Raw genomic sequence first — 21,127 nt, forward strand, 5'->3', positions numbered from 1 at the left:
AGCGCTGGCAGCGGCGTGGGGCCGCACTGCCTGCGGCTGCGGAGCGCTCGGCCCGCGCCTGCTATCAGCTCCGCTCCCCGGGAGCCACCGCTCCCCGGGAGCCTGTCCCCGTGTGCGCCCGTTCCTGCTCATCCCAGCCCCGCTGTGTCCGTGTGCGCCCGTTCCTGCTCATCCCAGCCCCGCTGTGTCCATCTGCGCCCGTTCCTGCTCATCCCCGCCCCGCTGTGTCCGTGTGCGCCCGTTCCTGCTCATCCCCGCCCCGCTGTCCCCGTGTGCGCCCGTTCCTGCTCATCCCCGCCCCGCTGTGTCCATCGGCGCCCGTTCCTGCTCATCCCCGCCCCGCTGTGTCCATCGGCGCCCGTTCCTGCTCATCCCCGCCCCGCTATGTCCATCGGCGCCCGTTCCTGCTCATCCCCGCCCCGCTGTGTCCATGTGCGCCCGTTCCTGCTCATCCCCGCCCCGCTGTGTCCATCGGCGCCCGTTCCTGCTCATCCCCGCCCCGCTGTGTCCATCGGCGCCCGTTCCTGCTCATCCCCGCCCCGCTATGTCCATCGGCGCCCGTTCCTGCTCATCCCCGCCCCGCTGTGTCCATGTGCGCCCGTTCCTGCTCATCCCCGCCCCGCTATGTCCATCTGCGCCCGTTCCTGCTCAGCCCAGCCCGCCCCGGGCCGCGGCGGCAGCTGGCGCATGCCCGAGGGGCTCCGAGCATGCGCGCAGGGGCGGGCGGGTGCTCCGCCGCTCCCGTCGGCCCGCGGCTCCCGCCGGGCGTCGGCGGCGGAGCGAGCCCGCCCCGGCCGGCGGTGCCATGCTCAGCGAGGCGGGCGCCGGGCAGCGCGTTGCGGCTTGTCCCCCTCGTCCGGCTTCTCCCGCGGCGCTGGGCAGCGGCGGCAGAAGCGAGAGGTAGGGGAGGGCGGGGGCGCGGCCTGTCCCGTCCCGTCCCGCGGCTGCCCGGTGCCTGGCGGCGGCCGGGAACGCCCGCGGCCCGCACAGATGTGCGGGCTCCGAGCTGGCGGCCGGGGCCTCTTTCGGCGTGGGCAGCTGGGGCCGAGTCGCGGGAGGGGGTTCGGGCTTGGGGCAGTTCCGCGCCCCTGGAAGCTGGTGCTGGGGCGCGCCAGCAGCGGCTTCGCTGCCAGGTTGTCCGGGGAAGCGAAAAGTGCCCGAGCCTCTCGGGTGGGTCGGAGTTGCCGTGGCATCGAGCGGGCGCTCTGGTCCTGAGTGGCATTTGTGCTGGGCTTTGTCCCTTATTTAGCTAATTATAATAATTATACTTAACTCATTTGGCTCTTGGATTCGTAATACCTTACTTTCATAGCAATGGACCCCAAATTGTTTCGGTGTTTTTGTAGTGCGTATGTGGAGATGGGCAGGGGGAAGGGATCAGAGCTCCATCTGGGTTTGCAGCTGAAAGTGAGTCTATATGTGTGGGATTAAAGAAACCTATGAACAGATTGCATATTTCTAGCTGGATTACAAAAATCCACATACTTACCCATGCAGGGTGATTTAGAAAGTTTTTTAGTGAAGTGCTCTCGGATTTCCTGTATTTATCTTGTGCTTCTTTACGGTGTGGTCTTACACATGTAATAGCAGGGAAGATATGGGAAAAATGAAATGGTGCTATGTTGGGTTCGTTGCTATGTGTGTGGGATAACAGGCAAGACCCACTGGTGTTTCCTCTGTGCCAACAAGTGTTATGGCTCCAGTTGTTGTGTCCAAGCAGCTGCTTTGCCGTATCTGTGCTCTGAAGTTTTCTCACTTTTCCTTAAGCTACTCTGAGTTGAGATAATTCTTTATAACAGTTATGTGGTGTGGTAAGGACAGAACCTTGGTTCCCTGATAATTTTTCTTATGCTGTATAATCAAAACCCTGCTCCAGCACCTATCTTCTCTGCCCACTCCAGCTGTGGTTTCTTTGAATCCTCTACAACACATATGGTACCATTTTGTTAATTTCTGCAGCCTGACCAAGTGCAGAGTCTGTGTCTGAAGTTAATTCCTGTAATGAGAAAGTTGCAGGCATAGAGGATGATTTTTCTTGTGTGGACTTTCATTTCTAGTAGAGCCTATTGCTTTGTTATTGCACAGTGCAAACCCTGCTCAGCACCAGGAAGGGGAAGAGCAGTGAATAGATATTGAGTAATTTCACTAGGGCATGCCAGAGACTTGACGTTTGCTTGAAACAGGGGAGATGAGTTCACGTACTTTTCTGCACAGTGATAATGAGAACTGTATCATGTGTTGGTAGTGTAGGTTAGCTTGCCCACCTTACAGTATTTAAATAGGAAACAATAGGATAGCTTATTCTCAGAATACAGTAAATGCACAATGGTTTTCAAAGCTTCAGAAATTCAGGGTGAAGTTCAGCAGTTCCTCAGAAGAAAAACAACAGTGTCAACTTGTTAAAACTTGCAGCATATTGGCAGTACTAGGTTGTGAGCATATTTGCATGATTTGGAAATTGGTTAAGACAGTGTTTCCGGGGCAGGCTGCTTCTGTCAGCATCCTGCTGCTTAACATGACTCCAAGCAGAGATCATGTTACGGAGAGAATGATTCTGAAGGATGGAGTTAGAATTTGATCCATAACTCGCTTTGGGAGGTAATTTTATAGGGGGGAAAAAAGTGGTCGTTTTATTATCATAATATTCTACACCTGTAAAAATGCTAAATGCACCTTTTTTTTCCTTTAGAATATAATTTATGCCTACATTGGCCAAATGTAGGAGCCCAGAGCAGCGTGACATCCTCTGAAGTTTGTGCAGCCTATTAGATATTCCCTCCTAAGTCAGTGACTTCCATGCACTGTCAGGTCTGTTTAGCAAGTTTACTTCAGGACTGAGTTTGAATATTTTTTAAATTTAAAATGCAATATATTCACTACCAATAAGAATTTGAGAAAGAAATTAATCATAATTATTAAACAATGAATGTGCTGGATGTGGCTGGACTGTAAGCAGCAGTGTCAAGGCCAACTTTAACAGTTGAAGCAAGAGTGACCATGCAGTTGTCTAGTGTGTGTTTCTTGAACATGTATTTCTGGGGTTTTAATGGCCTTATTATTGCCTTATGTTAAAGCCAGTCAGTTTGAGCAGTATTGCCTGTGTCTTTTAATCACAACAATTTATTCTCAAATTAGAGGGAATATATGAAGGAGGAGGTGGAGGAGTGTGCTGAAGATGAGGCGACTGAATCGGAAGAAGACCCTGAATTTGATTAAAGAATTGGATGCCTTTCCAAAGGTTCCTGAAAGCTATGTGGAGACTTCAGCGAGTGGAGGCACAGGTGGGCCTTGCTGAGATGCTGATACTGATAGAAACTTCAGCATGAGGAAGATGGGCATCTGTGTTCACTTGAAACTAGCCAAAATTGGTTTCTTGAATTCTTTGGTGGACTGACAGAGCTCATCCCCTTCAAGTGAAAACATAGCATCTTATCCAAACAGATGCATCCATCACTCATCTGAAGGGAGATTTTTTTATAAAGCTGGTGAGACTCAACCCAATGTAAAGGTTCACTGCAAAAACTTCTAACCAGTTGCAACTGGAAGTGCACTGTGCATTTTTTGTCATCTCATTTGTTGTCTCACTAAGCCCTTTTCTTGGTGTCACATTTCTGGGTGAGACTGAGTGAGCATGAGCTGAAAAGATGGTGGGATTCAACTCTGTTTTTGCAAAAGAAGAAAAATAATCTCCAGAGGCAGAGAAGTTGAGCATCAGGATGAAGGGCAGTTTTCCAAAGCTTTTCTTTTGAAGGTGTACTTGATTATAAGAGTTTCATTCAGGCTTAAAGTGTCAGGCTTACTTTCTGGTGTGATAGGGATCCAAAACATGCCAAGACTCTATTCTCAGACTTTCACTGCCTTCAAACCCATTGTAAAAGAAGTACTGGTCTCTCCAGCTGAGACTCCAGCTCTGGGGCCTTCAGAAAAGAAAATTCTGCAAGACTTTACTTTCCTGTTCAGATCCACACATACCTTTGCTCAGAATTACCCAGAAAGCAGCTATGACTCTAATTGTCTTTGTGTGGTTCTGGATAGCCAATGTGGCTCCAGCTTCCCTATTGCATAGCCAGGGTGAGTCTGGCCTTGGCTCCAAAAGGAAATTGACAACCACAATAATTAATTGATTAGAGCAGTTGGCATGAAGTGTTTCATATATGTGATTGTTACGTAGTGTCAGCTGAAAGCTAGAACTGGAAATGTTGCTGATCGATGCAGCAGTCAATAGCTTCTTTCCTGATCCCCAAGGACAGTGCCTTTATTCCCTGCTCCCACCTCTGGCTTGTGAACCACTGTTAATGAGTTGAAGCCTATCAACTATGAACTTGTTTTTTCTCAAGTTGCCCTTTATGGATTCCATAGAGGTATTCCACTGAATGCAAACTAAGTACTCCATAGAATGCAAATGGCAAAACCTACAGTGCCAATAAACTGTACAAATTGCTACTATGCTCTATAATTGGAGTGTTTTCAAGCTTACAAAAGCCATGATTTAATAAAAGGGGCGTAGCAGGTGGTTTTGTGCATGTGTTACCTTGTTTCTGACTGTGCAGCAGGATGATCTTCCCCTTGCATTATACAAGTTTGCAAGAGTGATGAGTAGGCTGCTTTGGAAATAAGTGAGGCACATGTACCACTAAAATATGCCAATTAGTTTTCATCCTAAAAATAATTTTAAGTAAGTTCTTATTGGTAGAATGGATACTGCCTGTAGCTTGTTGCCAGAGGGAGAATTGTTTGAAATATTGAGGTGGGAGTCATGACTATGCAGCTATACACAAGTAATATAATGTATGTTATTTCTCTTATATGCTAGCTTCTTGAGTCTAAAACTAGATATTAAAAATTTGTTACAAAAACTTAAGTCATAGACAGGTGGAGACTTGAAGGGATTTATTTCAAGGTGTACTACCTTCTTCTTTCGTGCTTGAAGTTAGGATTGAGTTTTCATGGACCATCCCTGAGAGTGACTTGTGTGCATTTTATACGTGGAGGAGGATATAGCCTATTCTTAATTTTTCCATGCAGGGATTTCACAGCTTCCTAATCATTCCAGTATTTGACTGTACTTAAAAAGTACTTTCTTGATGCAAAGATAGGACTTATTCTTTACCACTCCTGCATGAAAACAAATACTGTCAGTATGAAAACAGCTTTCTAGGCGCAGCTTTTGGATTTCTAAATCAAAGATACCAGTGTTGTACATGTAATGCTCAGCTTCTGGAATTGTTAGAATTTTGTTCTGCTTATGTTTCAGAATAATATTTCTCACAGTCTGAATTTCTACTTTTTTTTTTTCTCTGACCAGTTTCTCTGATAGCATTTACAACGATAGCTTTCCTGACTATAATGGAGTTCATGGTGTACCGGGACACATGGATGAAATATGAATATGAAGTAGACAAGGATTTTACTAGGTAATGTTATTTTTTATAATTATTTATTAAATGTTAGTTGCTTGCATTTCAGGAAAGAATAGCTTTGAAATGTTCATGTGACTTGAATACAATTTATAATTGAAATTAAAAATTAAATACTACAGGGACTTGATTTTTCTTCTGTTGATTGATTTGGGTCTTTTTCTTTTATGTAATCTATGAAAAAGATAATTTGAGATTTCTGCAATGAAGAAGTCAAAATAGTACATAGGTTTGTTATTGAAGGACCTCCCTTAGGAATTATGGGCTAACAATTCAGAAAACTTCCCAAGATGTAACTCCAGATTAGCTAGGTAAATCCCCAACAGTGGCGCAAGGCTTTCTCTAGTTCATACAGTTAATATGTTGCCATTATATTTTGTGCCGCTGGAGGTGAACCTGAAGCACTCAGAACTTTGACTGCATTATCTAGAGGTTGCTACTGATTTTATCTCCAGTTACAGGCCCCCTAAGATATGTTTGCTGATGGTTTCATGTGCCTGTTTGGACTGTGTTTGCCTGTCTTCCAGAGGTGGTCAGGCACCCATGAGTCCCTGTGAAGTTAATGCAGATTTTGTGTCCTGAATGCCTTTAAATGTCATGTGTCTGGAACTGAAATAACTTTAAAAGCTGTTTGAGTAGTTGCTGTGGTAACAAGCTAAAGATACATATATTAATTGGATGTCTTGCACATCAGAAATAGCAAAGGTTTCTGTAATGAAAAAAAAATTCAAACGAGATGCATCAAAAACTCAAGTAATAGTAAATCCATTCAGACAGCTGGGAGTTTCACATTTAAGTCTTTGCTAAAGTAGGTTATATCCCAAGCGAACTATCACGTGGGAAGGGTAGTCTATCAGTTAAGAGACTGTTCTGGGATTTGGGATATGTCCTACAACAGATTCTCCAGTTTGATTGTGGGCTAATCACTCAGACTGTGATTCTTCACAATTTGAACCAATGGAGACCAGTATAATTTTAACTGCTTTTCTCCTGTCTATTGGCCCTGCCTGACCCCAAGTTGAGCCAGTGTTGAATCCCTTGCTTATGTGATTTGCTTGTGGTCAGCTAAGTCCCAGAGGAAGCTCCCTCAGAATAGAACCCTTTGACTATAGTGAGGGGTTGTATTCCTTACAGTTCAAATTACTTTTGTGAAACATAACATGAAAACCAATAAGAAATGCCCAGAATATTGGGGAATGCCGCACAATCAGACTTTTGGGGTGATGGAGGTTATCTCTTAAGCTACAAGTGCTTCAATGTGCTCTAAAAATCCATGTTGCTACACCCAAATTTTAAACAGCTTTATATTTATTGGTATAAAATTTGGTACTTGACTGTGTTCCTGAAAGTAGTCTTGAGATTTTTAGCAGTATGTCTCTTGATACTTGTACTCAATGTTATGTAACAGATTTTTTTCCTTTTCATTTCTTTCCAGTAAATTAAGGATCAATATTGATATTACAGTTGCCATGAGGTGTCAATGTAAGTATTCCATCAGTGAAAGTTTTTAAATACCTTAAAGCCTCATCAGAGAATGCACCTGCTTACAATATCATTGGATATCGTTCAAAATATTTTACCAGTGTGATTTCTTCTGATCTTGATGGCATGTAGTGATCTTGATGGCATATGACTCATTGAAAGAATTGGTAAGAAATGTGAAGGGGAGTATCTGTGCCATCTCATTCACATCTCACAGAACCTTGCTTTGTCTGTCAGCAGGAGCAAGATCCGTTGTTCCAGTCTCTCTCTAGCTGGAATATTCTAAAAGCTCATTATGAAACACAACTCAGCAGCAGGAATTCATAGCAATTTCTATTTATTTATGAACTTAGGATATATTAAGCTGATCTACTGTTTAACAGCACTGAAACCATCACGTAATTTCATCCTCCTCATGAGCATAAGAGGGCTGCCTTCCTATTTAAAGGCAATGCTTATTATTATTATTATTTTGACATCATTTAGATAATGAACCATTATTGTGTTTGGTCTTGCTTGTCCTGGAGTGAGAGAAGACAGAATACTGCTACCAGGAGCACAAGCAAATTTTCAGGATTCACTTTTTTGCTAGCTTAAACTTTGGATTAATGGTATGATACATCAGTGGGGTGGGGGTTTTTTGGTATGTTTGTTTGTTTTGTTTGTTTTTTATATTTTTTTTTCAAATAAACAAAACTTTAGCTTCTGTCTTGACTACTCTTGGTCTCTTCAGTGCTTGTAAAACAGGAGAAAGTATTTATGCATAGCAGATCCTAGAAAGCTTGTATGTATGGTTCATACAAGTTTTCACTTTGTAGGTGTTAAATCAGTGAGCAAATACTGCAGATCTGAAGAGTTTTTGGTCAGTGTCCATCAGCTCATATTGAAGGTTAAATAGGTTGAAGGAACAATAACGTGTACTGAAGTTTACCACTTTACTGTGAAACTTCATTTCAACTTGAATTTTTTTTTTTTCTTGTCTCTGATCATCTGTGTGACTTATTATTTCTCCCTGTTTAAAATAGATGTGGGGGCTGATGTTCTGGACTTAGCAGAAACAATGGTTGCCTCTGCAGATGGGTTAATCTATGAACCAGTAAGTTGATTCTTACCTTTTTATTTAAAAATTGAATTCCTCTTGGTGTGAAGCACTACAGGGCTGGTTTGCATGCTTGTGGGATTTTTTTTTTTTTCCCACCAACCTCTTAGAGAAACATTCTGTAGTTGAGCTCTTTTGGACATAGCTTCTGGGTACATTTGAGCATTAATTGCAATTGAATTTACTGAGAACCTTTGTGTTAACCAATACTTAGGTTTGAATTTGGTGAGCAGATGTTACTAGTTATCCTCTCGTGCTGATGAAGTATAGCAGGTCAGGTAGCTTGTCTTTAGTGCTTCATGTGGGATGAGCCTAGAAATAAACAATCTGCACCTGGCCCCTTGTCTCTCAAAGATTGCTCCTCTGCAGTTCTGGGAGGGAAGGGACAGAAATTTTTATACTTGAACACAAAATATATTATTTAAACAGCAAAGTCCTTTCATGAACTAGTCTGTAGTACCAAGTGTGAAGTTGATCATAACTCCTGTTGAAGTATGAAGTTGATTATAACTCCTCCTCCTCCCACACCCCAATTCTCTTCTGGGTTTCATGCAAGGGATGCTTCCTGTGTGTTTTATTAGATGTGTTATTTTTGTTTCAGGTAGTATTTGAGCTCACCCCACAACAAAAAGAATTGCAAAGGTAAAGCACTGAGATGAATGTTTATGGCTTGTATTATTTACACTGGAAGTGTCTTTGAAGTACTCCAGAGCTACATGACACAACTATGTCTTGGGTTTAACAGCTCCTCTTGTAATTTAAACATGCAAACATGCAAAAAGATACTGAGTTACTTTCCTTTCCTCATTATTTAAGAACTCTGTTATGAAAAAAAAATTGGCTTTGGACTTACCTGTTGAATGGTATTGCAGTTGCAAGCCAAGATGTATGGACTCACTCAACTTAGGTTTCCAAATGAATGCTTGGTAGCACAAGTTAAAATTATGGGATCAAATGTGTACAATAGATATCTAAATGTCAAAGCTGAGCCATAGTTAGAAATTGACACATTCTTGCAAAAACAAATGAATTGAGTCTTTTGTATAACTTAATTGACATAATGTTTATCACTTAAACTGTAATAGCTTCGTGTTGTGTGTCCCCACTATTTTGATAGTCTTGTAATAGAATTGCAGCTTGTTTGGGGGTCTGGCTAGTTTTGGTATTTTGGTAACACACTGCTGTGAACACCTAAGCTTTAAATTCTGTATGAAATATTAATCCTAAAGCTTAATGTAATGCTTTAATGCTGTCATCAATTTTGCTAACTTCTTGATTTGCAACCTGCAATTGAAGCCAATAATTAATTGTGAAGCTAGATTTTGTTTTACTGTTGCATGCTTTCACACTTATCTCTAATCTTTAGGATGCTGCAACTAATTCAGAGTAGGCTACAGGAAGAACACTCTCTTCAAGATGTGATATTCAAAAGTGCATTTAAAAGTGCTTCTACAGCACTGCCACCACGGTAAGAAAAGCTGGGATTTTGTGTCATTATTCCCTTTTCTTCCAACCCTATTAACTAGACTTAACATTTTATTGTGGTCATGATTCTACCCCACACCCAGAAGACAAGGTTGTAAGAAAAGATCTTACTGCTTTTTAATGAATTTTAAAATAGCGTACTTGATACTTGCTTTGGAGAGCTGTTTTTTTAGGGAAACCTGTCAGGTTTCCAACCTGGAGAAGGTTTTTTTTTGTGTGCATGATTACACGTATGTGTATGTGCCAAATGCAGACACAAAATTAAATATATGCACACACCTTTTTATTCCATTTGGTCTGATGCTTCCTTCTTAGTGGGAATTAGTAATGCCAGAGCAATACTAAAAAGGACTCTTTTTTTAAAACTATCTTTCTAATCAGCAACTTTAGCTGAAAGGCAGTTCAGCTATTAGCTGTGTCTTAATGCTTCATAGTTTTAAAAGAATCAACCCTTGAATACAAATATATTTCATTAGTAAATTCCTGTGTCTAAGATAGCATTGTTAAGATTGCATACAGAAGCCTTTCTGTTTTCACTTAATTTCAGCTACCCACAGATGTTGAGAGATTAGTGCATAGAATGTTCAGTCTACTGAATCTAGATGCTGTGTGATTTTACTTTTTTCCCCCCAGGGGAAAGCACTTTCTACATGAAAGCTGAAATTCTCTCCACTTAAAAACAGAAACAGCACCAAACAAAAAAATACTGAATAAAGCAAAACAAACACCAAAGCTGCCATACACACTTTCTGTGTTGTAATCTCCCTGTCTGAGGACCAAATACATTGTTTCTTCCTAAGGCAGGCCTGAAGATGGCTCAAAAAATCTTTTTTTCTCATTTGCTTGGTGTTTTCAGATTAATGAAGTCCTTCTGTGCCTCTGTGTTTCTTGTTAGTGCAGTATTTGAAATGGTATTTGTGCTTGAGATGTTTAAAAAAAATTTGTTTTCATCTCCCTCTAAGGAGCAGATTTGGAAATACATTCTGAGTTGTGGACATCACGACATGAGTGGGGAATGGCAGCTTTTGTGAAAAATAAATGTTGAAAGCTCTTCTTGCTACAGTGTTGTTAATGTGACCAAAGTGTATTTGGTTCTGTTCATTGTAGCACTAAGATTTTCCCATGGAGCTGTATTTGGTAGAAGGAAGTGGGAAAATAAAAATCCCTGGCGCAGGTATACTTACGGTCTAATGTTTTCTGTTCGCATGTTCAGATATCGTAAGCTAGTTTGTAGGCCAGACCTCTGAATACAAGTATGAATGAAAGCTTCTTGGTTTCATCAAACTGACCTTTACTAGTTTCCCTCCCTTCCACCGTCTCTGCTATAATTCCAGAAGAATACAGTAAGGACAGATAGATGATAATGCTGTATCTTTATGCTGGGAAAAAGCGACCTAACTGTACTGCTGTTATTTCTGCTTGACAGTGAATTTTTTCAACTACTCTCGATGTTTTTATTTAAACAGGGAAGATAATTCATTACAGTCTCCAGATGCATGCAGAATTCATGGCCATCTCTATGTCAATAAAGTGGCAGGGAACTTTCACATAACTGTGGGCAAGTATGTTCTGTTCATTCCTAAAAATAAAAAATCCCTTGACTTTCCACATTCTGTATAGTGCATGTGTGTGTGTGCTTTTACACTTCAGTTAATTGACTGGGTTTTATTGACCTTTCTGTACTCATGCTTGGGTTTTTTTTTCCATGTAATACCTTTTCATGCTCAGTTAATTTTCTTCATGCAGTGCATTGCTGCATGTAATGAAGCTTTTATGAATTTAAGTGTTTTATAGGATGGAAACTCTTGAAAATTGCTTTGTCAGAGAGCAAATACAGAGTACATTTAACTTGCTTACTCATAGAACAAATATGGTCAAATTTTTGTTAGTCACTTGAGCAGTTCTGCAGCTTTTCATGTAGTAGGACTTGGTGACTGTTCAAAAAGCTCTGTGACTTGATGTGTTTTTGATATTTCTAATAACGCAAGACACTCATTTTGTGTAAGAGGTTTTTTGTGAGTCCAAAATTTCTGACCTTACTGTTCAGTCTGTCTGTACTTGACAATAATAAGAATGTAATATTTGGGTTTTATATAGGTATACACAATAGATACCAGTTTTTAAACCATATATATTGTATGTGTATATATATATAACACATATAGTTAAGCGTATATATGTTATATTATACATATGTGCATATGTACATATTTTATAAAGTATTTATTGAAATAGAGGAGGAAAGGTAATTTTTCTACATCGTCCTGTATGGATTCATGAAACATTTGTTGCTTTCTTTAGGGCAATACCACACCCTCGAGGCCATGCACACTTGGCAGCCCTTGTAAGCCATGAGTGTAAGTTCCTTCTGTCATCTCCATACCCACATGTGTCATTTCAGTCAGACTGCTGTCTCTTAGTTCATGTTAGGTTGTTGTTTTAAAGATGTTCTAGCTGTGCAATTGCATTGCAAAAAAAGAGAGAAGAATATTCTTTGAATGGTCTGAATCAGTAACAACTTCATACATTTAACACTGTGAGGATTATCATTAGGTTGCTTCCATAGTAATGATAACACTGGAATGTCAGATGTACTTTGTTGTAACATAGACACCATATGAAATTCCTGTATTTCAGTCCAAACTACCTCTTTCCTTGAAGATCTTTTAAAAGGCTAAAAATTTCTGACCTTTGTCCTTAGAAAATTAATTTTGGGTTATGAATCTAGATATTAAACATCTGTTGCTGTCTTAATGTGAGGCAAAGGTGACTAACTGAAAAATTAACTTGGTAAACCAGTTTAGTTAAACCTCCAAATGTCTGCCCATGAATTTATGTTAATACAACTTTAATAATTTTATAGATCTTAAGTACCTGCAAAGTGGGCAGTGTAGTAACTTGGAAGCTGCCTTATACTTCGTCTGTACACTTGATTTATGGAATTTTAGTCTTTTTAATGCAATTGCTTACCAGAACCTGAACTGTAGAACAATGTAAGTATTTGACCAACTAGAAATGCCCTGCTACAAAATTACAACTCTGTTGAGCTCCACCATTGATTCAAATATAGTTACAATTTGGTTTAGAAGCTCTTTTCTAGAGAAATTTAACTTCTTTGTTAAGTATTTTGGATTTGAGTGTTCTTTGAAGCGTGGGTAGGTCCAATCATGTGCACAGTGGTGTGTGGTAAATGCATTAATTAGAATATTTCAGTGTTGCAAATGGGTGCATCTTTTTCTCTAAGTACAGAATATCATAGTTTAAAAATGCTTCATTTCTCTATATTGTCTTTCAGCCTATAACTTCTCCCATAGAATAGATCACTTGTCATTTGGAGAGCTTATTCCAGGAATTATTAATCCTTTGGATGGAACAGAAAAAATTGCATCAGATCGTAAGTGTTCTGTGTTTAAAAAAGCATCTGGTTTTCTAGAGTTTCCCAACAGTTACATTCAAAGTATTATCATTTTTCATGAATGTTGTGATTGGCAAGCAGAATGTCAGGCTAAATTTGGTAGTGAGCAATGCCCTGTTCAGTTATCTATGTGACATCTTTAAAGGGCATTTCTTTCTAATATCTGCATTACTGTTCTGTGCTGTTTCCCTGAAGGCGATTTTCAGTTTTTTCTAGATTTGTGTTATGTTGAAATTACACTGTGTCTGAACATATTGCAGCTGTATGTTACAGTGGAGAATCATAGATCTGATTGTTGTCATAATGGGAAAAATAGGTCTGATTTGATTTTAAAAATAACACCAGGAGTCTTGGATTCTATTCCTGTATTTGGGTTTTCCCTGCCACAATGTATTTTGTGAGACTACTACAGGATGGGTTTGTGTAGCACTTTGTTTCCTCATGTATAAATAAAGAAGAGTAGTAACCTGCCTCATGCCATCACTGGCATTCCCTGGAAGAATGAACTCCAGAATGTTCTACTGCTGCTGTTGTCTCAAAGCCAGTCATTCCTTGGCTGTTACAGCCAGAATGGTTTAGTGCAGTTGAAATACGGTGCTTCAGTCTATTGGTGTTTGTTCCCTTAGGGAATTGCACAGAGACAGAGCAATCAAATGCATAAGCATGCTGATGGCTCTAGAAGAATTCTCTGGAAGTCTAATCCAGAGAAAAACTGTAACAAGTTTAGAAGGGCTTCCAGCACTGTAGATGCAGTTCAATGTCTAAAATTTATTCAGACCACTGTGAGATTTGTATAGATCATGAAACATGTGACAGTGTGAAATTTGTTCTAGTGCCCTGGAAAACACTATCTGTGCATTTCATTTGAAGCTTTGAGTGGCTTGGCCTTAATGAGTCTTTTCATTATATGAGTAAAATATAAATTTCTCAGTATAAATGGGACATATGTCTTTTCCATGGAAACTAACTTTGTGCAGATGGTGCTGAAGTAGTTTTGGCAGTGCTGGCATTCCTTGAAGAGTGTCCTTAGTGCAAATGGCTTAGCTGATTTGTTATTTCTTTGATTTAGTTGTGAATATCTCAGATGGCCTTTGACTTTGTTCTTGATTCAACAGTAAGATTTTTTTTTTTCCTTCTAGACAATCAGATGTTTCAATATTTTATCACAGTTGTGCCAACCAAACTCCACACATATAAAATTTCAGCAGAAACTCATCAGTTTTCAGTGACAGAAAGGGTAAGTAGAAGAAAAAACATGGAGATAAAAATCTAAAAGAGATTGTTCATAACGAAAGTTCAAATGTGAAAATGGTTGTACCAGGGTTTTGAAAAGTCCTCTAGCATGAACAGACTCTTTGTAGAACATGCTAGTACACTAGATTTATCTGTAAATCATACAGTAGTGATGGTAAAATATATATGCTTCGTGACACATGCAAACTTCTATTAATGTTTTGCATCTGTAGATCTGGAGTCTGATATTAGAATTAATGATAGATAGACAATATTTTCCACTTCACTAGATGCTAATAGTGGTGGTGGTGAAATCCTCTAAGTTTTAGGTCTGTAACCTAGTGTGTATCTTCACAAATATTTAGTTCACCTTTTTGTCCTTGTGAAAAGCCAACAAAAAGATGCAGCTCACTTGAATATAATGAACTTGGTTATGGAGTGTCAGAAATGGAAACAGAGGTAGTTTGTATGAAAATCTGATTGCACAGTTAGTGTCTCAGTTGTCTTGTTTAACCTTTGTTGAACCACCGAATTTAATTACTCTCAAGACGAGAGCTTCCACTTCTGGGTTTTGCGAGACTTTCAATTATGAATCCATAACAAAGGTAGTTAATGCAGCATAGTACATATCATAAAGTACTAATTTTAAAGGCTGCTGTAAATAGGAAAAAAGCCTTGGGTGTACTGGCTACATGTCTTATTTTCAGAGACTGAACTCTGGTTTGATCTTTCATTCAAAAGCCAAAGGAAAAAAATCTTTGTGAAAAGTTTAATTTAAAATGACAGATAAAGTGAGAAGTGAAAAGAAAGCCTTGGCTTGAAAGAAAATGCGGGGATTAGTAGAATGGCAGTTCATGGTATTACAGCTTGTGATGTTCTCCAAGGGAGAAGAATTTTTTATTTCCTCACAATTCCATGTTGTACTGCTGAAAAATACAGAGGTAGGGGAAGTAGGATAGAGGTGATGTCTTGGTGTTCGACTTTGGACATGCAGGACAGTGAAGGGAAAGGTTTGCTCCAAAATTCATGAAAGCTGGACTAAAGAGAGAATGAAGAGGAATTTCATAATGCAGTATACTCCCACCTCCTGCTGGTTTAGCAATCTGCTTCGTGTTTTCTCTGCACAATCTCTGCAACAACTAAGGCATTCCTTAAACTTCTGGATCAGTCATCAGCTTATCTTAGACATTGTTCCTTTTTTTTCATCTTGTATTTAATTTTTCTCTCTTACTGTGTAAAGGTGGTTCTGTCAGTTAACTCTCCAGTCTTAAGTTAGCTCTTCAGGTTTTTGTGGGGATGTATTTTTAGGAAAGTTTCTACAACCACAGGTTGCTTAGGAGAAAAGCCTGTGAATAATGGAGGTAAACTGGCATTATGTACTTTTTTGCTCTCACTGCCTCAGTAGGCAACCCTGTTGCCTCCAAAGCTTATTTGGGTTTAATCTTAGGGAACCAAATATTCCTATTAGATGAGCTGGGAAGGGTTACTAAGAACAACTAAGGTTACTAAACTACTTGAAACTATTCACAACTGAGCACCTTAGTGCATTTATTTTGTAAGAGTAGGCACATATGTAGACATGGAAAAAGGTGGTCAGCTGTGGCTAAAACATGAATGCAGTGCGGTTTAATTGCCGGTGGTGGGCACCCAGGGAAGCAGAGTTTGAGAGGTGTGGGCTGAATCTTCTCCACTGTTCTTGTTGTTTGAGATACTGTAGTTATCTATGTTAAAAGGATTTCATTCTAGCAAGGCTTCACTGAGCTATCTGATGCAAGGTTAGTTATTTTCAGAAGATTTTAGCAATCAAAAGTTAAATCTTCTGCAGCAGTAGAAGCTGGAAGCAGATCAAAATGGTTTGCAGAAAAAATTCTGTATCTTTTAAGGGTGGAATCTTGTGTGTTCTATTTAACTCCATATTCTTTTTTTGCCATTTGACCTCAAAAGATCGGTAAGGCTTAGGGAAATAACAGGGGAAAATCAACCAAAAAAATAGTCTTGTACTTTGCCAATGGCAAGGTTCTGCTTAACTACCTTCAGTCTTCTCCTCCTTGTTAGTATGACTGATCATCCATCTCCAAATGTGGACAGTTGTTGTGCTTTGAAATATTGAAAGCATTCTCTACTGGTTTGTTTTGTTACTTAATCACTGCAAAGTTTTTGGAGCCTGTTATTGTTACTGATACATTGTTTTGATGTCCTTTTAACTTTGGTGTGGTAACATAAAAAGCAGGATGGTTTATGACAGTGTTAGCTAACTGAAGAAGTTGCCTAACCTGTATTTTCTGAAGTGGTATTCTGCTTTTTATTTCATACTGTATTCTGCATGTCTTCTGAGCACAAACTGTTAAATCTACACAGAAATGGATCTGGGATATATTGCTTTTCTGTTCAGTCCTACTTATCTTTTCTAGATTCCTATTAGCTTAGGCATGGCTGAGTTTGTCTTCAGTCAGTTATGTTCTTTTCTGCTGTCCTTGTATGTTTTCAGGTGGACATACCTGGCAGTACATTTATCAACACCTTTCACTAACAACAAAATGACAGCAAAATTTTGAAAGATGCTTAAGATTGTGTTGAGGTGTTTTTCCCTGACACCTTTTTTAAAAAATAGGTATTTATAGCAGCCACACTCTCCTCTTTGGTGTCTTTTGGTTTGAGAATTTGGGCAAATGAGAAGAAACTAGAAATTTCTCGGATTAGAACTGAGGTGCCTGGTAGTCATAGCGAGTTTGGGGGTTTTATTTATTTATTGAGGTGTATTTCTTGCTGTGTGACTGTTGTCTGATATGATGTAACTGACATAAAGTATGAAAAGCGGCTTTTGTCGAGAAAGGAAGGACCAGATGTTCCTCAAGGTGCCTTCCAATCTGATATTCTCTGATTTATATATTCCTCTGGGGCTTCTGCCATTGCTAAGGTTGTTCAACAACTTAAATCTCACAAAGGTCTCATGCTGAGTTAAGTGATTCATAGTAGCTGATAAAGTAGGAAGAGGCTAGGCCAAAACTGTGGCATTATCCTCACAGGTACCACCATCAATGCAGATATAAAAATCCTTGTTTAAAGGACTATGTGAGCAAGTCTTGAGAGAATAGTACCAAAGCATGATAGTGAATATTGATATGCAGAACAGCAGACCTGTGACCAGGAAAGTAAAATTTTACGTCATGATGTTTGAGTTTTAGAAGGTACTGGTCAAAGTTACTGTGATATTCCCTGGTCTTCTGTTCATTGCTAACTCTGATTAAATAACTGATTGTCATCACATTTTGTAAGACTGGTTTTCTTGTTACTAATAACAAGTGTGACTAACAAGTGTTTCTGTCTTTTCTTTCAGGAAAGAGTAATTAACCATGCAGCTGGCAGCCATGGGGTGTCAGGAATATTCATGAAATATGACATCAGTTCACTTATGGTGACAGTGACAGAAGAACACATGCCTTTTTGGCAGTTCTTAGTGAGGCTCTGTGGCATTATTGGGGGAATTTTTTCAACTACAGGTGATTACCAGTGCCTTCCTTCTTAAGTTGTATTAGAATTTTTTCTAGTCATGGTGATTGCTATGGATAAATTATGGGGGAGTCCTCTTAACAGGTTTAAGACAAAGTGCTCATTTGTGTGCATTGAAATGTGCCATGAAAGCTACTCACCTTTGGTGTCCCAATATGGCATTTCTGGTCGTTTGAGGGCCTGTTGTTTCCTTTTTGGTAACTATAGCATAATTTATTTCTTTCTGGAAGAGCAAAGCTATATCTGTCTACAGATATACACGTATCTATATATAGGTACACACACACATACTGATATTCTGTGTATTTCCTGTAGTTGGGATCCAGTAATTAAATCAGTGACAAAAGTTGAGATAAAATTGCCATCTGAAGTGATAGGGAAGATATTCCTTGTCAGTGTACTGCTGGATTTGCTTCATCAAAGAAAATTAACTAAGTTGGAAAGGCACTTACTGGTCAAGACATAATAGAGGGTATCTGGATTGCAAGTTATTTCTTTCCTTGGCTCTCATTGGAAGAGAGCTCAGTAAAGGGACTTCGAACTAAGAGCTGCTTTTCAAAGTAGATACTTCTGTCCCACAGAATGTATTTTCACCCATGAAATCTGGCAGAGGGAATTACTTTTACTTAGTAGCTTTGCTGTTCTTGATGCATTTCAGAATGTTAGAATTCTCCCCTGCACTGCCCTTGATATTTCCCTTTTTTATGTTAACTTCTCAGTGTTTTATGTATAGGTTTACTGCACTGTGTCCTGTGTAAGTATGGCGTATAGCTTTGTTGTAATGCTTCCATAAATAATACATTTTTACTGCTGGTGACAATTTAAATCTTGCTTGATGTTGCAGGAATTTTACATGGCTTTGGAAGATTTGTAGCAGAAATTATTTTTTGCCGTTTCAGACTGGGCTCTTACAGATCCACATCGGTAAGGAAAACTTCCTCTAAGTATTTCTCTAAGTGGTACAGCTGAGGATGGATGATAAGGACAACTTTGGGACTTGCTCCCAGAAGAATTCAAGATATTTGAAATAAACCCTTCCCTTGATATGCATATTAGCAGAGATTCAACAGCTTTTAAAAATAGTTGGAAAACCTAAAATGTAAAGAAGCAGAGTTCTCTAACAAACTGAATTAATGCAGCTCAGTCTCTTAGGTGTCCTTCATTCCCTTAATTGTCCTTACTATATTATTTTCATATTGCTCCAAAAATTAGATGTTTTCCCAGGCCTGGTTGGTCTCCCTGTCTTGGTTTTGGTCTCACATATCCTTTTGCTTGGCCTGCACACTGAAGAAGAAGCACTGTGTGCTGCAAGGGTTCAATGGTGCTCCTTATTGCTCTGCAGGCTACTACCAAGCACTGTGAAAGAGCTGAGCCTTCACCTTTCCCTTCATTAGGCAATAATAGAATTGCTTCTCTAGCAACTACTTGATTTTACATTAATTTTATTTTTCCCATTTAAGCCTGTAGAGAGCCTTTGAGACCTCTGCCTTTCTCTCAAATTTGGTTGAAGTTTGCCAGCTGGCAAGGTTATGTGAGTGGGGCGAGAGGAAGGAAGGCAACCAAATTTGTATAATATTTGTATGAAAGGCCAGGTAGAAGGCATCTAGGAAATGCCCAAGAATAAAGAAGTGCATGTTTTTGAGGAGGGAGGGTGGAGATTCTGTTTCTGGTCAAGCCATTAATAACACCTTGTTTTTGTTTTTGTTTAGGTCCCACTTCCTGATGGCCACACAAGCAACCACTTACCTCTAATTACAGACAATAGTACACATTAGCCTCCTGAGAAAATTTTCTTTCTTCCTGCCTGATACAGACTTTTTTATAATAAAGAAAACATTGTGCAATATGCTGAGACAGTGCTGATGGGCAGCAAAAAAATGAAGCCTTTACAAAAAAAGCCCCTCCAACAAAACGATTTGTGTAATTTTTTTGTCTTTCTGAGTGCACATGGAGACATAGGAAATGGTGAAACCAATGAGGTGGATGATCTTGTGGAGAGTGAAGGAGTGTTGCTGCCAATACAGTATTCATGGTTGAGCTGAACGTCTTTGTGGTGGCTGCCCGTGACCACTGAAGCATTTCAATGATGCCTGGGAAGGCTGCAGGCCCCAAGGAGAAAAGAGTACAAGTGGGACTTGGAATAAGAAGCCCTTTAATTAAGGCATTTGACTGTAGTTTTTATAAAAGGCAAGACTCCTTAGTAAAAAAATCAGGAAATCTTTGTATGCCTCTTTCTTGGTAAAGAAGTTGTTTTGATGGAATCTTTGTTGTACCTGTGCTGCTAGTGTGGGAGCCCTGGGAGCATCCACATCCTGGAAATAGATGAGGGAAGGGAGAAGGGGGCAAGAAGCTGCCAGTTCAGGGCAGTTGGGAGGTCTGCTAGTCCAGGCAGGGAGTGTGGAGTTGGTAGTAGGTGACTTCAGGGAATCAGAATCATATTGCTGCAGACAGGTGATGAGACAGGATCTGCAGAACTAACCCTTGCTGTTCATGAAGGTTTTTGTAAATTAAATGAAGAGAGCAATATCATATTGTAAATATGCTACTGAGAAAGAATGTTATTAATGCAAATGGTGCTTTGAGAAACTGAACATCATGTTACTGTTAAACTACTGGTGTACACCCGTGGTTGAACAGTTACTCCACCAGTATAAAAAATTATTAATATGATTCCTTCTCAGCAAAACTGATTTAGTTATATGTTAGAAGATGATGCTGGTCCTGGCCTTACTCACCCTGGAATGAATATTAAATTAAGAGGACTAATTACGGAAAAATAAAAATCTCTGTGGCATTATCAGATTTTGCTGACTTCTGTTAATGTGCTTTACAGGACACTTGGACTTTGTTGATGAGCATAGTGTTAATAACACAGCTGATTTGCTATGCAAAGCAAAGGGCTTGCTAAAAAGAACTAATAAATAAATTGTGGGAAATAAGGAAAGACGTCTGTTGAATTTGGCTATTGACAAAAAAGTTCAAGGAAGCCAGGTCCTTGGGTATGACAGCCAGGTTTGGGATTTTGTTTTTTGTGCTTTGTTTTTTTAACATTGATTAAAACTCCAGCAACCTGAGAAACTGTGGCTCCCGTTTCTCTTTGGTGTTTCCTTCTGAGGTTTCTTTCCTACTTCTGCTCAGACTGGTTCTGCTTTGGGCTTTTCCTAACACTTGTTTCTTATCTGCCTAGAACAGACTGTACTGGTGGGAGAGACTGATCTCAGTTGACTTTCTGTACCAGAACTTTTAAATGTTATTTTCTATTCTCACATAAAAGAGCCAAGCGGCTTGGTGTGTCTTAAATCCTTGTGTGCCACATTCACGTTGTTTTCTCTAAAAAAAGCTTGTGTGAAGGCTGGTTGCTAATGGAAGAAAATTTGGGATCAACTTGCAGATGTGAGGTGCTGCATTGCAGAGTGAATGCAGGATCAGTTGACCCTGTGCTGTTTGCTTTCTCTCCACAGCGGGTAGTTGGAGCAGTACTGCTGA

At 39.8% G+C, this 21,127-nt stretch overlaps 1 protein-coding gene across 1 annotated transcript; it reads left to right on the top strand.

The window, feature by feature from the left end:
* Window positions 1-759: 759 nt before the first annotated feature.
* ERGIC2 (ERGIC and golgi 2) lies at window positions 760-20,719 on the top strand. The gene is made up of 14 exons (XM_085041125.1): window positions 760-900; window positions 3,136-3,281; window positions 5,306-5,414; window positions 6,853-6,899; window positions 7,925-7,995; window positions 8,600-8,640; window positions 9,365-9,466; window positions 10,950-11,045; window positions 11,785-11,840; window positions 12,779-12,877; window positions 14,038-14,135; window positions 17,469-17,631; window positions 18,486-18,565; window positions 19,351-20,719. Exons 2-14 carry the CDS (start codon window positions 3,176-3,178, stop codon window positions 19,414-19,416), a joined length of 1,134 nt encoding a protein of 377 aa, XP_084897251.1. The 5' UTR covers window positions 760-900; window positions 3,136-3,175; the 3' UTR covers window positions 19,417-20,719.
* Window positions 20,720-21,127: the final 408 nt, after the last annotated feature.

Source organism: Lichenostomus cassidix, chromosome 1Aa (genome assembly GCF_008360975.1).
Source record: "Lichenostomus cassidix isolate B80296 chromosome 1Aa, HeHo_3.0, whole genome shotgun sequence".
Lineage (NCBI taxonomy): Eukaryota > Metazoa > Chordata > Aves > Passeriformes > Meliphagidae > Lichenostomus > Lichenostomus cassidix.